Genomic DNA, 14,800 nt, shown 5'->3' with positions numbered 1-14,800 from the left:
TAGAGCCTTGCAAATGCTAGGCAAGCACTCTACCGCTGAGTTATGTCATAGCCCTATTTTATTCTGAGACACAATCTCAATTAGTTGCCCAAGTTGGCCTCAAACTTGGGATCCTCTTGCCTCAATCCTGAGTAGCTGGGATGACAGTCTGTGCCCCCATGCCTGGCTCTTGTGATCCTTTCAAGTCAATGTGTATTGAGGGATTCACACTTACCAGTTTCACTCTTTGCATATTTGAGCATATTATAAATCATGTAGGTAATTAGTATCAGTAAGAAAGATTTCTGGTTAAGGAATCATTTTAGATCTGGGTTTAGGAATCAGAAAAAAAGCTCACCTTGGAAGTTAAGGTATAGCACTAACAGTGGTAAGCCAAATGTTGAAGAGGTTTTCCTTTAAGCAAATGGTAACAGTTATAAAATTGGTAGGCACTTGAAAGTCTTGATGTGGAAATATTATTAGGAAGGCTTTTTTAATTCTATGATGGTGACTTTATTTCCAGTCCTAACAGCTTCACAGATGCCTTTGTGAGCCCTCTAAATCTAGGAGTTGTAGTTAGCCTCTAATACCATTTTTGGTTCCCATTTCAAAGTAGCTGATAAACTGCTGCTTTTGTTCTGAGCAGTAGAGAAATATACCATTTACAGCACTGGTGCTGGTGTTTTCTTGTGTTCCCACTAGCTACCCATCTTCCTGCTAAGGAATGTTCCAGCTGTTGCTCCAACCTCTGTCAGAGTGCCAGTTGTTGTAGTTCTGGTAAGTGAGTGACTAAAATCAGAGAGAATAACAATAATAAGCTGAAGGTGTCATTGAGGAGGCTCAAGTCTCTCCTGTCTTAAAATCAGCAGGAGGGAATACGATAGGCATTTTTAAGTGGGAGATTTAGGAGGCTGCTTATATACTGGAAGTCCAGGTTTTTTTCAGGCAGTGTTTATGGAACACAAGGTATTCAGAAGGGATCTGTGTGGACTGATGTAGTTCTGAGAAAATTCATGGAGATATTTTGAATTTGGTGGCCTTCAGAAGCATAGATTCTCAGGAGTTGCTTGTCTGTTGAAGGAGGACAAAAGAGCATTTGAAGAGAAAGGCGTGTCACACTGAAGTGAGTAGTATTAACAAAGAAAGGCACAAAGGTGGAAATGAGACACTGCATTAAATGGGTTGAAAGGAAATCACTTAATGGTATACATAGTTTCTGATGAAAGGTTGGGAATAATCGTTTGGACTAGTAAATTGGGACCATGTTAAATAAGGTTTTATATGACACAAAAGAAAATATGGATATGATCTTTTAGATACTGAGGAAGCACTGGAAATTTTATGAACAAAAAAAGTGATAGGTTAGTATTTAAGGATTTCCTATGGGTATGGTTCACCAGTTTGACACATTGCAGTCTTGTGGTAGTAGACTTGTATCAGTGTCACATTTTCACACTTTCAGGAATTTTCAGACCTGGCAAATGATATGTTTGGTATTAAAATTTACTTTCTACTGCCTCCCAATTCCTAGACCACTATTTAGCACAGTGAGGGAGGTAGAAGAAATTCTAACATGGAATGAGTATTCACATTCTCTTATTATAGATGGTTACCTGGGATGGATAAGTGGAGAGTGCTGCATAGCATAGTTTCTTTTGTTAAAAGAAAATTTTGTCTATAATCATTATAGTTTGTATACTCAGACTAGAGAGTGCAAATGACTTTCTTTCATAAAATGTTAGTTTTATTGACAGTCTTTTTAAATGTATGCTGGATATAATTTCTTGGGTTGTTATAATAACATCTAAAATGAGTTGTCAATTTTGTTAGTTTTTTTGTTGTTGTTTGTCTAGTTGTAGATGACACAATACCTTTGTTTCATTTATTTATTTTTATGTGGTGCTGATGATTGAACCGAGTGCCTCACACATGCTAGTCAAGTACTCCACCACTGAGCTACAGCCCTCGCCCCAGATGTCAGTATTGTTAATAGCCTTAGCAGGCATTAGTGTGAACTTTTTAATTGTCAATGGGTTTTTTAGTTTTATTTATTTATATGTGATGCTAAGAATTGAGCTCAGGGCCTCGCACTTGCCAGACAAGCACTCTACCACTGAGCCCCAACTGCAGCCCCTCCAAGGCTGGTCTTGAATTTGCCATCTTTCAGTCTCCCTCCTAGATGTGGAGATCCCTGAGATTACAGGCATGCACCCTGAGTCTGAATCTTTCTTTGCTAGCTTTCTGCCTTCCCTCCTATGTTCTCTTTCTTCCCCTCTTTCTTATGTGTCTCTCTCTTTCTGTTGGAGATCCAAACCCAGGGTCTCATACATGTTAGGCAAGTACTGTACCACTGAGTTACATACATCTCCAGTACTGAACATTTCTCTGAAAATTTATCTTGGTTCTCAAGTCACCCAGTAAGAAACAAAGAATATAGCTTATAAAGAGAATCCTCATTTACTTAAAAAAAAAATTTTTTTTTTAAGTTGTAGATCAACACAATACCTTTATTTTATTTACTAATTTTTAATGCCTAGCTGAGGATTGAACCCAGTGTCTCACACGTGCTAAGCAAGTGCTCTACCACTGAGCCACAACCCCAGCCCCAACTTTTTAAAAATGTACTCAGATACTCAATTCTTTTTGATATTTGGGATTGAACCCAGTGGTATTTTATCTCTGAAGTAAACCTCCAGACAGTTTTTGAGACAGGATCTTGCTAATCTGCTGAGACTGGCCTTGAACTTGATACTCCTGCCTCAGCCTCACAAGTCACTGAGATTACAGGTGTGATCCACAGTACCTGGCTCAGATGTTCAATTTGTAAATAGATTTTCTCTGAGAGAAGGGTACCAACAAATAAAACTAGGACCTGTGATGAGAATTAATTTAAAGCAATTTAAAATAATCATCTATTCCAAAAAGACAAGCTTTGACTTTTATAATCATGATTTCTATAACCAGTAATCTATATTTTACAAATCCAGTTTACCTGATGTCTCCTTAGTAATGGAAACTGGCATTTTGTTTCTGTAATTTTAACCCATAAAATGATTATTTGATTTTTAAAAAATCAACAGAGCAAAATATAAAAATTTTGTTAAAATGACAATATATGTGCAGAAAGGTCTCAATTAGGTCAACAATTCTTTACCCATAATCCCTAGAGCAAAGTGGAATTCAGAATATTTTGGATTTTAGAAAGGTAATAAGGTCATCATAGTTGTTAAATAACACTGGTACTGCGTTCCACAGTAGTACCCAGTAGTCCAGCATATTACATTCACTGAAAAATATGTGAATGTTGACCCCAAATGGGATAAATGAAGATTGTAAATAGTTTGTTGAGATATGCATTGTTACCAGATGGATGGTAGATCTTCTGGATTAACAGTGCTTTTAGACATAAAATATTTTCTGCTTTATACATGCTATTTCTGCCTTGATGGTGTTTGTATGTAACTTACTGATGGTAACCTTTAATTGGTTTTAATTATTCATCACTACTACTGTTTTAAGTTAGATCATTGTAGTTCCTTATTTGTACCAGTTTTCACATTTAGAAACTAGGTAGTGATTTGGATCTCACCTGCTTAGGTTCACAAAGATATTTAACTTTAGTGACTCATTTCCCTCAATTCTAAAAGGGAGAATACTAATGGGGGGCTTGAATATTATTGACCTCATCATACATGTTCTGTCTGTAGTAGATATTCTATTATTCAAGGTTTTACTCAAGTTGCTTTTGTTTGTGGTTTTGTTCCAGAATAGAATTTCTTTTTCTAAATGGGTTAGAAAGAGTTTACTTCTATTTGTGTGGAAAAATGGGTAGTTTTTATGTATGTGTAAGTTGTGGAAATAAATTCTTACAGAATTAGTTTGTATTCCTGCCCTTAGGTACAAGAAACCAGAAGAGCGGAGTCCATTGGTAGCAGCAATGCAACATTTCCTGCCAGTTCTAAAGGATCGTTTTATCCAGCTTCTTTCTGATCAGTCTGATCAATCTGTCCTCATCCAGAAACAAATATTCAAGATCTTCTATGCTCTTGTTCAGGTAATTTGTATAAAGCAGTTTTTATATATAAAGTCAGTCTATACTTACCACATTAAAAATTAAAGAATTTTGGGCTGAGGCTATAGCTTAGTCACAGAGTGCTTGTCTAACATGTGTGAGGCACTGGTTTCAATCTTTAGCACCACATAAAAATAAATAAATTAAAAATAATTTTAAAAAAGTAAAGAATTCTAGTATCTGAATAACGATTCCATTTTGAAAAAATAAATTCAATGAATGATTTGCTAGTTAAATTGTATGTTGCCAGGATTAAAAGCCTAATTCACAACATACATAAAACAATCCTGATAAATCCTAATTGTAAATGGGCAATCTTAAGTTCTCTTAGAAGTGTTCAATGCTACAATATTAGGCTTTTAATTTTTTGGCAGGGGCATAAAGTCTTGCTTATGTTGTCCAGTTGATCTTGAACTTATGGGCTAAAGTGATCCTTTTGCTTCAGCCTTCTGAGTAGCTGGGGCACCACCATTCCCATCTAAAATTCGTAAAAGGCTTTTTACATAATTTTTTAAAAAATATTTTTTAGTTGTAGATGGACACAACACGTTTATTTTATTTATTTTTATGTGGTGTTAAGGATCGAACCCAGTGCCTCATACATGCTAGGCAGGTGCATTACCACTGAGCCACAGCCCCAGTCCCTTTTTATTAAATACATCTTTTACCTTAAGAATTTAAGCCAACTTGGTGTGGGTTCATGCCTGTAGTCCCTGCACTCTGGAGGCTGAGGTGGGAAGATCTTTAAGCCCAGGAATTCGAGACCACCTTGGGGAAAATAGCAAGACTCCATCTCAAAAACAACAATAGTAACAAAAAAGATTTCATGAGTCTGAAAACACATTACTTGACTACACTTAAAAATTTATCTTCAATCCCTAGCACCGCAAAGAAAAAAAGAAAATCATTGCTATATATTGTTCTAAATCTTCCTGGAACACAAAATACCCACTACGGTATTGGTTCAATCTGTATTGTTAGTGGAATGTATTTATAAAACATTTTTTAAACTCAGGTTCTTCTTTTTTTGTACCATATTGCTATACAAGGGTTTGTTGCATTTTATCAGGACCTTTTGTTTCAAGTTATACCATTAAGATTTGTGATCATACCTCTCCTAAGATGTACTTGTTTTTGCTTTGTTTTGGTTTTGGTAGTACTGCAGGTTTGAACTACATCTCAGTTCTTCTTATTTTTTATTTTTGAGAAGGGGTCTTGCTAAGTCGCAGGGCCTGACTTCAAGCTTGTGATCTCCTGTTTCAGGTTCCTGAGTAGCTGGGATTACAGGCGTACACCACCACACCCAGCTTGCTAGGTCTTTAAAGATATCCTAATTATCTCCTAGTCTGGATCTTCCTTACGTAATTCTCCTGTTAAGTGATTTGAATGGACAATATCTGTAGACTTTTCATATTTTTTCTCGCTGGTAGGATCACAATTTTAGATTAAAATAATCCTTGAAAATTGTCAGGGCATAGAGCAAAATAAATATGTTGTCTTCCCAACTCATTCTTAGACCAGCACATTCATATATCAAAATGTTTCGCTTGTGAAAATAGATGCCTTAAAATCCTAAATAGAATATTCATTTTAGCAGCCTACTGAAAGGATTTATCCCAGGGATGTAAGAATGAATCAACAATAAGAAATTAATTTTTGTGATTAACTCATTAAGAGAAAGACCTAGGACTGGGGTTGTAACTCAGTGGTAGAACACTTGCCTAGCACATGAGAGGCATTGGGTTCCATCCTCAGTACCACATAAAAATAAATAAATAAATAAAGGTATTGCATCCATCTACTACTAAAAAAAACATGAATACACACACACACACACACACACACACACACACAAACACAAACACACAGAGACAGAAAGAGATCTGAGACCTGTAATTAGTTTTGGGGTTGCCGGAGGAAAGCATTTGATAAAATTAGTAACCATTCCTGCTTAAAAACACCAAAAAAACCCTGTTAGAATTGTAGAGTAGAAATTTCCTTAACTTGATAAAAAGGTGTTTACTAGGAATTTACATTGAGTATCATAACCTTATATGTGAAGATAAGATGTAACCCCAGTAAGTTGGGAACAAGACAAGTGTGCCCATGGTCACTACCAGTGTTTTCCATTATAGATAAATAATCAAAGAAATTTACTTATTAACTAATGTGATTATTTGGATTGAATGAAAGTCTTAACATAGGTATCGTGCGAAGATAAATGGAAGTGGGATTTCTTTTTTTTTTTTTTATTGTAAACAAATGGGATACATGTTGTTTCTCTGTACATGGCGTAAAGGCATACCATGTAATCATAAATTTACATAGGGTAATGTTGTTTGATTCATTCTGTTATTTTTTTCCCTCCCCCCCCCACCCCTCCCACCCCTCTTTTCCCTCTATACAGTCCTTCCTTCCTCCATTCTTGCCCCCCTCCCTAACCCGAACTCTAACCCTAACACTAACCCCTCCCACCCCCCATTGTGTGTCATCATCCACTTATTAGCGATATCATTCATCCTTTGGATTTTTGAAATTGGCTTATCTTACTTAGCATGATATTCTCCAATTTCATCCATTTGCCTGCAAATGCCATAATTTTATCATTCTTTATGGCTGAGTAATATTCCATTGTATATATATATACCACAGTTTCTTTATCCATTCATCAATTGAAGGGCATCTAGGTTGGTTCCACAATCTGGCTATTGTGAACTGAGCAGCAATGAACATTGACGTGGCTGTATTTCTGTAGTATGCTGATTTTAAGTCCTTTGGGTATAGGCCAAGGAGTGGGATAGCTGGGTCAAATGGTGGTTCCATTCCAAGTTTTCTAAGGAGTCCCCACACTGCTTTCCAGAGTGGCGGAAGTGGGATTTCATTTATTTAGTAAGATTCAAAAACATTAATTCCTGTTTTGTTTTTTTTTTTAAGTATACACTACCACTTGAGATGATAAACCAACAGAACCTGACAGAATGGATAGAAATTTTGAAGACCGTTGTCAATAGGGATGTACCTAATGTAAGTTTTTATGTGTTATATTACAAAATATAAATATTTAATAATTTCTTGGATTTTTCACTGGTAGTTCTTGTAACATTCTTTATGAACTTCTGTAATTCATGATGCATTTTCTCTAGATACATAGATTTCTTTTCATTTCTTTATACCAAATAAATTGTGAAGGGTTATTTCATATATTATTGGTTAAGCGATTGTGTGTATTTGTTTATTTCATCCTAATTCTACTGTTTCTTAACTTCTTTTGTTTTATGGTACTGGAACTTGAACTCAGGGCCCTGTACATGCTTGTCAAACAGTTTACCACTGAGCTACATCCCCAGCCCAACTCACTTCTTAACTAAATGAAGAATTAAGGGCTAGCTGGGTGTGGTGATGCAGGCCTATAATTACAGTGACTTGTGAGGCTGAGGCAGTAGTAAGGCAAGTTTAAGGCCAGCATAGGCAATTGAGTTGACACCCTATTTCAAGATAAAAAATTTTAAAAAGGGCTAGAGATATATAGTTCAGTACCCTGGGTTCAGTCCTTTGTACTGTCCTCCATCCCCCACCCCCAATTCTTATGTCTGGATTTTAGTCCAGTAATTTGTCAAACATCTATAGACAGACAAAAAACTTCATTCACTAGTTGACAAAACAATGCACTTAACATTATTTTAAAAAACCTAACTTTATTATAATTTATACCATAAAATATACCTGTTTACCATATAATGAAGTGGGTTTTGGTAGAGTTGTCATATTTTACATTTTATCACAAGTTTTAAAATTACCATGTTTCTATATAATCGTGTTTTTATTTTCCGCATTTTTTATTGGTGCATTATAATTGTACATAATGGTGAGATTTGTTGTATATTCATACAGGCATACAATATAACAATATAATTTGGCCAGTATCACTCACCATATAATCTAGTTTTATAAAGGGGATTTATGTTCCTGAATTCTAGTATGTTTTAGATGCTGTTATATACTTTGCTTATTTAGTTCTCAAAATAATTCTTCTGGCTTTTATATTAAACTAGATATGGAATGATCATGTAACTTCTTAGCCAGTGTAATGTTTATTAATTGACTAGCCAAGTTCTTATTTTTCAGTTTACTTTTTTTCCCCCCCAGTACTGGTATTGAACTCAAAGTCTCCAGCTATGCTAAGCCTGCACTTTGCCACTGAACTATATTCCCAGTCCTTTCTTTCTTTTTCTTTCTTTCTTTCTTTCTTTCTTTCTTTCTTTCTTTCTTTCTTTCTTTCTTTCTTTCTTTCTTTCTTTCTTTTCTTTCTTTCTTTCTTTCTTTTCTTTCTTTCTTTCTTTTCTTTCTTTTCTTTCGTGCTGGGGATCGAACCCAGGGCCTTGTGCTTGCAAGGCAAGCACTCTACTGACTGAGCTATCTCCCCAGCCCCCCAGTCCTTTTTTTATATGTGTGTGGTAGTTTCTTGCAGTACTGGGAATTGAACCCAGGGGCACTCCACTGCTGAGTTACATACATTTTTTTCATTTTGAGACAGGGTCTTGCTGAGTTTTTAGGACCTGGGTAAGTTGCTGAGGCAAGTCTTAAACTTGCAGTCCTCCTGCTTCAGTCAGCCTCCTGTGTTACTGATATTTGTTTGTTTGTTTGTTTTAATATTTTTAGTTGTCAGTGGATCTTTTTATTTTATTTATTTGTGGTGCTGAGAATTGAACCCAGGGCCTCACACATGCCAGGGAAGCACGCTACCACTGAGCCACAACTCTAGCCCCAGTTTGTCTTTAAAAAATTTAATCAACTCAGAAGACAGAATATTTCTCCCCCTCCATAGGAAATTAGGTTGGTGTGTATTTTTAATTGGTACAAAATATAACTAAAATATCTTATACATATTTTGCACCTTTTGGTGGTATAATTTATATTCAGTAACATTCGCCAGATTATAAGTAAATAGTATAGTGGGTTATTTCAGTAATGTGATCCATGTACCAGTCATCCCAGAATGTTTCTTCTGTCATCTCTTTTCTAGTCATCGCTGTCATTGTTCTCATTAAGGAACAGATTTTGCCTTGTATATTACTTAATATATAAGCAATCTTATGTTTCTTCTTTTGCTTAATATATTGATGAGATTCTTTCACATTGTATACATTATTTATTGTGAAATAGTGTCCCTTCGGGTAGCTATACCTCAACTTATGATATGTTCTCATATTGATAGGTAATCAGGGTGGTTCTCACATGTGAGTATTTTAGATAGAGCCACAATGAACATGTTTGAGTCTTTTTATGATCACGTTTTCTTTCTTTTATGTAAATACCGAAGAATGGAACTGGGTCTTGGGTAGGTGTTGGTTTAACTTTATTAGTAATTTCCAAAGTGACTTTCAAAGTGGATATAGCATTGTGCTCACTGGTAGTATATGAGAGGTTCTGTTGTTCTTTTTTTAGTTCCTCATTAGATCAGTGTATCAGCTCATTCATTGAATGGTTGGATAGCAGTCTTATGAAAGTGCTGTAATTAAACATTACCTTATTAGTGAATATTTAGGTTCTTGACACTTTTTTACTATTACGAATAGTATTTTGAATATTATATAATACACCATTGTTTTTACTGATACATCTGAAACTAGATTTTGGAAATGGGCTCTTTAGCCTTTCTATTATGAACTGTTGTGATTTTGATTAAGCTATTGTCATTGCCTTGACTTTATGTTATTATTTAGATCATGACTAAAATCTTTGATTTTAATTGTAAGTCTGATCTATTACAAAAGGTCAGCATTAGAGCCACATGCACATTTTTAGTTTGTTTTCCCTCAAGCTTTTCCTTGTAGATAGTATAATCTCTTACTGTTATTAAGTAAATATTTCTTTAAGGAAACCCTTCAAGTTGAAGAAGATGATAGACCTGAGTTACCGTGGTGGAAATGTAAGAAGTGGGCTTTACATATTTTAGCAAGACTTTTTGAAAGGTAAGCTCTTCTCTGTATTTAGTGATTTCAATTTATTTTTTTAAAGTTTTTTTGTTTTTATAAGTGCAGATACAAACGATTATAATGGGCATGTTAATGTTCTGTTAGATATGGAAGCCCTGGCAATGTTTCCAAGGAATATAATGAATTTGCTGAAGTATTTCTGAAGGCATTTGCTGTTGGTATCCAACAAGTAAGTCTCAAATAAGTTTTTCTAAGTAGAAATACATTATTTTAAAGTTAATTTCTGCCTTATTTCTAGTTTCTTTTTTATCTGAAGGCTGCATGTTTGAACCCTACAGCAGTTCTTGACTGTTTTTGGTCTTAGGACTTCTTTATGATCTTAAATGACTGAGGAACATTCATTTACAGGATTTTACTTACTGATATCTTGTCATATTAGAATTAAAACAAAACTGAATAGTTAAGTGGGGCATGATGGCACACACCTATAGTTCCTGCTCTTCGGGGAGCAAAGGCACAAATGTCACTTGGGCTCAGAAATTCAAGACAGCGTGTGCCAACAGCAAGATCTAAAAACACCCCTTATTACCTTTTAATGTAAAAAAATATTTTTTTTTAGGGAAAAATAACTGTTTTCCAAAATAAATGTTTCAGAAAAAGGGCCTATTGTTTTTTACACGTTTTTTTCATAATATCTTTAATGCGTGGTTTATTAAAAAGAACCTGAATACCCATCTGATTCTGTATTCAGTCTGTTTTAACTCTGGTTGACATTAAAAACAACATAGTGGCCTCACAGATGTGAAGTTGAAAAAGGAAGATGACTTCAGATAATTATGGAAAAATCTTGAAAATCCCACCAAATTTGTCTATGGTAGTTTCTTCAGTAATTTAGCAAGGCAACTTAGTGAGACCCTGTCTCAAAATTTAGATAGGTTTGGGAACATAGCTCAGTGGTTAAGCACCCCTGAGTTCAGTCCCCAGAACCTAAACCAACAACAACAACAAAAACTGAAACTGAACTTTTAGCATTAAAACATTTCAGTGTATATTGCAGTCTGAGTCTCTTATTTACACATGATTTTATAACATCTTGGACTTGGTATTTGGTGAGTGTTTATTCATTGGGTTAATGCAGGCTTTGCAAGTGTCAACACATTTGACTGTACAATTTAAAAAGAAAACCATGCTTGTTAATATCACCACTAGTCTTAGTAGATGTATCCTTTTAATATTGAAAAGCTATCAAGCTAATGGTGGTGAATCCAAGATGTCTAGAATTCTAATTTTTGCTTGAAAACGGAAATTTAAACTAATGTTGTCAATTATTTTCTTTCAAGTGACAGGCTCATTTTGTTTATTTTTGAGAAAATTCTGCCATATGTTCAAGTCTGAACTATTATTTGTTCATCAGTTCTTTGAATCATAAAATAGTGTTTCATGGAATAAATAATTATTTTAGCTTGTTGTTCAGTCCCAAAGTATTATTCTTCCAACCATTGTACTTCATAAAGTGGCAGATGACCTCTACGTGTACTTTCTCAATCAATAATTTAGTAGTTATAATATTTCTGGTTCATCAAGGACATTCATAAGGAAAACTTGTTGTACAAGTATGTGGTTTAGTGCTACTTCCTTGATTCTTGAGGTATCAAAGGAGCTTTAGTACCATGAAGCAAATGTCAACCCTGTTTAAAAAGAAAGGCACATGACATTTTGGATTGTTATGAAATTGTTCTAATCTACTGGATCCTCTGATCAGGGTCTTAAGGACCAAGAGAAGTCTATGAATCACAATGAAAATTGATGTGAAATATCAAGTTGAGCTAGAAATCTTGATAAATAGTTAAATAGATAGTTAAATAGGTAGATGAGTGGCTTGGGTAGGTTTTCCTAGAAGATGCTCATTAAGACAGGCCTATCTCAGAATATGGTGATAGTTGAATAGACAGCTTATGTTTTTCATTTTATACTTAGCCAGAAACTAGACCTTTGACATAGTCTTACTTAAATTTGTTTATGAAATAACTGTCTTGGGAGTAAACATATTTCTTCGCATAATTTCAAAAATTACTACTTATTAAATGAATGAGTTTGTTATTTTGTAATGACGAGATGGGCATTAAGATAAATGTTATATTTGGCTGGAGATGTTGCTTAGTGCTAGAACACTTCTCTAGTATATGTGAGGCACTGGGTTCAATTCCCAGAACTGCAAAGGAAAAGAAATAGTGTCAGATGATTTTATTGACTTATAAGTAGTTAAAATTTTTATTTGAACTTTGGTTTTTGATGGAACTTCTTTTTCCCCTAAAGGTTTTATTGAAGGTGTTATATCAGTACAAGGAGAAGCAATACATGGCTCCTCGAGTTTTACAACAGACATTAAATTATATAAATCAAGGAGTTTCCCATGCCCTTACCTGGAAGAACCTGAAACCTCATATACAAGTAATACTTTTGTACCTGCAATGCTTTTAGCAAATATAATAGAAATAACATTAATTGCCATAAAGTTTGAATTTTGTTTCCTAGTCTAGTTCTGTTGATTATTTTGATACTAAAGGAAATGTGACACTTGAGATTGGTTTCCAGGGTAATTGACTTACCTACTATAAGTAATTTATTTGTTTTTACAGCTGTAGGTTTTGAAAGATTGAAAGTTTAAATTGAATTACTTCAGAATACTTAATGGGGTACCTATATAACACTTAAGGTCTTATTTTATAATCACCTCTCATAGAGAAGGTGAGAACTCATAGTTAATCTGGGAGTGCGTTATTAAAGGTTTGATTAAGCTTTAAAACACAGACAAGTTTTGTGGATCGTGCCTGTAATTTCAGGAAGGCAGAGGAAGAAGGATCCTAAATTCAAGACTAGTTGGAAATTAGTGAGAACCTATCTCAAAATAAATAAAGACTGGGGGTGAGGTTCAGTGGTAAAACACCTCTGGGTTCAATCCTCATCAAATAAGTGATGCCCTGAGCAACTTAGCAAGACCCTGTCTCAAAATGGAAAAAAAAAAAAAAAAAAAAAAAAAGTGTTGGGGATGTGACTCAGTGGTTAAGTGTCCCTGGGTTCAATCCCTGATACAAAAAAAGAAACAATTATTTTTGTTTAGTACTTCAAGGAGATTTGTCAGTTTAAATTTGAAAGCTAAAGGCTATTACTTACTTAATTTTTAAATTGCAGGGCATTATCCAAGATGTTATTTTTCCATTGATGTGCTATACAGATGCTGATGAGGAACTTTGGCAAGAAGATCCTTATGAATATATACGCATGAAATTTGGTAAGGAATATTTACTTTTAGAAACAATATGTCAGTAGTGAAGGTTAAAGTGATTATGTGTAGCTAACCTTAGTGGTGTTATAACTCCTCTTTGGTACTAAAAAACGTTTGTTCTTTCTATCCCTTTTTAAGGTTTTCATCAATTATGACATTTTATTGTAATTTTTAGCAGACATAAATTACAGTAGTGTTAATTATTAAGTTAAAATGATTGCATATACTTCTGACTTATGCCAGAACTGTTAGTCAGGATTACTCCTTAACACTGTCTAACTTGTGCTTTTGGATCCCATGTCAGTCATCATATATGGGGAATGAAAAAGATGCATACTGAAACCTGGAGTAACATATAGTTCCTGCATGGAAGTAAAGAATTGTAATTTGGCTAATGTTGAGTATTTGTCCTTTTTCCTACCACAATCTTCTATACTTTTGTAGTCCATACCTTGGTCAACCCTATTTTGAAAATTCTTGTAGTGTTTTTTTTGTTTGTTTTTTGTATGAAAGAATTTTATTAGAAGTTGGTGTATTACCATTTAGTTTATATAAAAAGGACATGAACTTAGGTGTTTGCAAAGTTGTCTGAAGATTAGGATTCATTTTCTTATTCGCTTTATGTAAGATATATCAAATTTTAAATGCCTTTTTTACATAACCTAATCTATAAATAACTTACGAAAATGTTTTTGATGAAATTAAAATTATAGTTTTCTGGTTATAATTTTAAATTTTTCTCCAGATGTATTTGAAGATTTCATTTCTCCTACCACTGCTGCCCAGACGCTTTTGTTTACAGCCTGTAGTAAGAGGAAAGAGGTAATTTATTTAATTTGCAGATAACTTTTGCTCCATTGCTTAAAATTTGTTCAAATATACTCAGTTTTAAATGCTAGTCGTATGAGCCATTTGTTAGTGTATTTTTAAGGAATTTTGGGATAAAGTATTACTGATCTCTCAATCTAGGTACTACAGAAGACTATGGGATTTTGTTACCAAATTCTTACAGAACCAAATGCTGATCCTCGAAAAAAAGATGGAGCCTTGCATATGATTGGCTCTTTAGCTGAAATACTTCTGAAGGTATCTTTTTTTTTTTTTTTTTTGGTAATGTGTGTGCTTATGCAAGTAGTTTATTTAAAATAACAGTTTTATTGAGGTACAACTCACATAAGATGAAGTTTGTCCATTGAAAGTCTTCAACTCAATGATTTTTAGTTATATTCAGAGAATTATACAATCATTACCCCTGGGTAATTCCAAACATTTTCATCAATCCCAAAAGAGACCCTGTGGACATTAGTAGTGTCTCCCCATTTCATTCCCAATCTGCTAACTCTATGGCTGCTCCTTGTAAACAATTGCCTGGATTTGTTTTGGACGTTTCATATAAATGAAAATATAACATATGGCCCTTTGAAGTGCCTTTTTTCTTTTTGTATATATACAGGGTTCATCATGTAGCATTTGTCAGTGTTTCTTTTTGTTGGTACATTTGTTGACATTTTGCATTTCATTGATTCA

At 34.3% G+C, this 14,800-nt stretch overlaps 1 protein-coding gene across 1 annotated transcript in view; it reads left to right on the top strand.

Annotated features, from left to right (window-relative positions):
• Positions 1-14,800, top strand: part of Ipo7 (importin 7) — a 56,609-nt gene that overhangs the window by 22,367 nt on the left and 19,442 nt on the right. Inside the window, exons 5-12 of the mRNA XM_047567656.1 lie at positions 3,877-4,033; positions 6,986-7,075; positions 9,929-10,023; positions 10,132-10,216; positions 12,304-12,438; positions 13,180-13,279; positions 14,019-14,095; positions 14,243-14,359. Coding sequence (XP_047423612.1) covers positions 3,877-4,033; positions 6,986-7,075; positions 9,929-10,023; positions 10,132-10,216; positions 12,304-12,438; positions 13,180-13,279; positions 14,019-14,095; positions 14,243-14,359 — 856 coding nt within the window. The remainder of the gene's footprint in view (positions 1-3,876; positions 4,034-6,985; positions 7,076-9,928; positions 10,024-10,131; positions 10,217-12,303; positions 12,439-13,179; positions 13,280-14,018; positions 14,096-14,242; positions 14,360-14,800) is intronic.

Source organism: Sciurus carolinensis, chromosome 11, assembly GCF_902686445.1.
Source record: "Sciurus carolinensis chromosome 11, mSciCar1.2, whole genome shotgun sequence".
Lineage (NCBI taxonomy): Eukaryota > Metazoa > Chordata > Mammalia > Rodentia > Sciuridae > Sciurus > Sciurus carolinensis.
Note: the sequence above shows the minus strand (reverse complement) of the source record. Positions and strands in the feature narration are given on the sequence as shown.